The sequence below is a fragment of the Myotis brandtii genome, unplaced genomic scaffold (genome assembly GCF_000412655.1).
Source record: "Myotis brandtii unplaced genomic scaffold, ASM41265v1 scaffold329, whole genome shotgun sequence".
Lineage (NCBI taxonomy): Eukaryota > Metazoa > Chordata > Mammalia > Chiroptera > Vespertilionidae > Myotis > Myotis brandtii.
The window spans coordinates 1314794-1316990 of NW_005362676.1; the positions used below are offsets into that span (position 1 = coordinate 1314794).

The 2197-nt window shown below is 60.4% G+C and overlaps 1 protein-coding gene across 1 annotated transcript in view; it reads left to right on the plus strand.

Annotated features, from left to right (window-relative positions):
• The window catches only part of ADAMTS17 (ADAM metallopeptidase with thrombospondin type 1 motif, 17), a 92038-nt gene extending 90083 nt beyond the window's left edge, over positions 1-1955 (plus strand). Inside the window, 2 exon segments of the mRNA XM_014543573.1 lie at positions 1-149; positions 1312-1955. Of these exon segments, the coding sequence (XP_014399059.1) occupies positions 1-149; positions 1312-1484 (322 nt within the window). The 3' untranslated portion in view covers positions 1485-1955.
• The last annotated feature ends 242 nt before the right edge of the window (positions 1956-2197 follow it).

Consider the following 2197-nt stretch of genomic DNA (forward strand, 5'->3'; position numbering starts at 1 on the left):
GTCCCGCGTGGTGCAGTGCATGCACAAGGTCACCGGGCGCCATGGCAACGAGTGCCCCACCCTCTCGAAGCCCGCGGCCTACAGGCAGTGCCACCAGGAGGTCTGCAACGACAAGATCAATGTGAACACCATCACCTCCCCGCGCCTCGGTGAGTGCCCTGCCGCCCACCCCCGCCAACGAGTCCCACTGCGCGGCGGGGAGGGGTCCATGAGCCAGGAAGCACCTTCCTTGGTCTTATCTGAGCCCTGAGAGGCCGAGGTGGGCCACCTCCGTAGCAGATCAGAGGTGGGATTCCAGTCCTTGTCATGAGAAAGCCGTTGGCTAACTTCCGTCTCAAACACAGTGTCCCGCTGACCCCCCTGCCCACCCCTGGGGAACACGAGGGGATCCCTGCAAATGTTTTAGGGTTCCTAGGTGGGGCGGGGCAAAGGGAGGTGCTTTCTTCTGCAAATGGAGGCAGTGGGGGCGCCATCCATGAATCCTTGGGGACGTCCGCACAGGATGTTCCTCAAGCCGAGCTCGAGAAGACGGGTATTAGTGGGTTTGGTCTTTCGTTCAACGGGGACCTTCTGTGAGCAGCTTGGCCCTGTGGGCTCCCAACTCGGCCGTAAGCGGGCATGGCCCAGACCAGCAGGGGTGCAGGGCGAGAAACACTGAACACTGGTCCACTGGCGCCCAAATAGACATCCCCAGGGAATATGTCCCACCCACAGCCCTTTCCCTAACCCTTGGAAGGCACCGGAATGAAGGGCGTTTCTCTGTGGCTGTGCTGGGTGGGGGAGGGTGAGTGAGCTTATGGAAGCGCACCCCGGGCTGTTGTATGCACCAGCCCCACGGAGTCCCCCAGGGTTGTCCCTCAGGCAGGGCCTCCTCTCTGCAGAACCATGACCCTTGTTTGTGCTGTGACCTTGCACTGTGACCTTGAGCTGTGTGGGCCCTTTGATCTTCAGCGCCCCATGCCCTCGTGTTTCATAAATGCCCATAGTGACGAGGTCTCCTGCCACAAAATAACAGTAAGCGCCACTTAGCTCAGAAGCAGGGTGGGCAGTGCCCCCATCCCAAGGAGGCAGCCAGGCCACCAGACTCTGCCACATGGTCAATTGGACACAGGGGTGCGTCCCCTGTAGAAGAAAGCAGCAGCCACAGTGTCCCCAGCAGGGGACATACCTCCTCAGTCGCCACCAGGCTCCACGGGGCAACGGCAAGGGCGGCCCAGTGTGGGTGGGGCCACGGGCCACCTCCCGGCATGCGTCACAATGACCCCGTGCCATCCGTAACCCCCAGGCTTTCTCTCTCCACTGTCCCCGTAGCTGCCCTGACCTACAAATGCACGCGGGACCAGTGGACCGTGTACTGTCGGGTCATCCGGGAAAAGAACCTTTGCCAGGACATGCGGTGGTACCAGCGTTGCTGCCAGACGTGCAGGGACTTCTACGCCAACAAGATGCGCCGGCCGCTGCCCCCGCCCTCACCAAGCTCATGACACACGCTCCCGCAGTCCCACCACACTCCAGGGCCAGCTGAACACCCACCCATCTGAGGGCACAGCAGTCCTGCAGCCAGGATCCTCCAAAGCACAGCGCCCTGCCCCACAGGCCATCCCAAGAATCCAGTCCCCGTAGAACTCGTGTGGACTTGACCTTTGCCCTTAGTGCTTTTATACTTAATATATTGTTCAGAGCCACTGGATGGCTTTCTGCAGTAAGGGGAAAATAGGCCTGAGCCACAGAATCGGCACAGTCTCGAAGGTTCCCTGGACCTCAATGGGGGCACCTCTGACAACCGACAGCAGAGCAAGACGTCATTGGCCACCTCTGCCTCGGCTTTCTTCTGACGTCCGAATTCCTGGTGCTTCGTGTATCAGGGGGTGGAGTAGCCCAAATGAGACCGAGGACATGAAATCGGGCTTTATTCTGAAAGCCAGCGGCACCCTGGGCGGAAGGACAGATGCCGGCGGCCTCTCCGGAGGGGCCTCGCGACAACACAGGAACTTTGCCGTCCGCCCAGCGCTGAGACAGGTTCTCTGGACCCTGGGCCTGGCCTGGAGGACTTCCCTGTGCAAGGCTGGATCTGCGTGAACCAATGGGAGACTGGGGCCACGTCGAATTGCATCAGCTCTGTTGGGGAGAAGATTCTGGAAGGGTTTAGGTTTGGGGAGGTGCTTAATTGTCAGATCTCTGCTGTCCACCCAGGGAA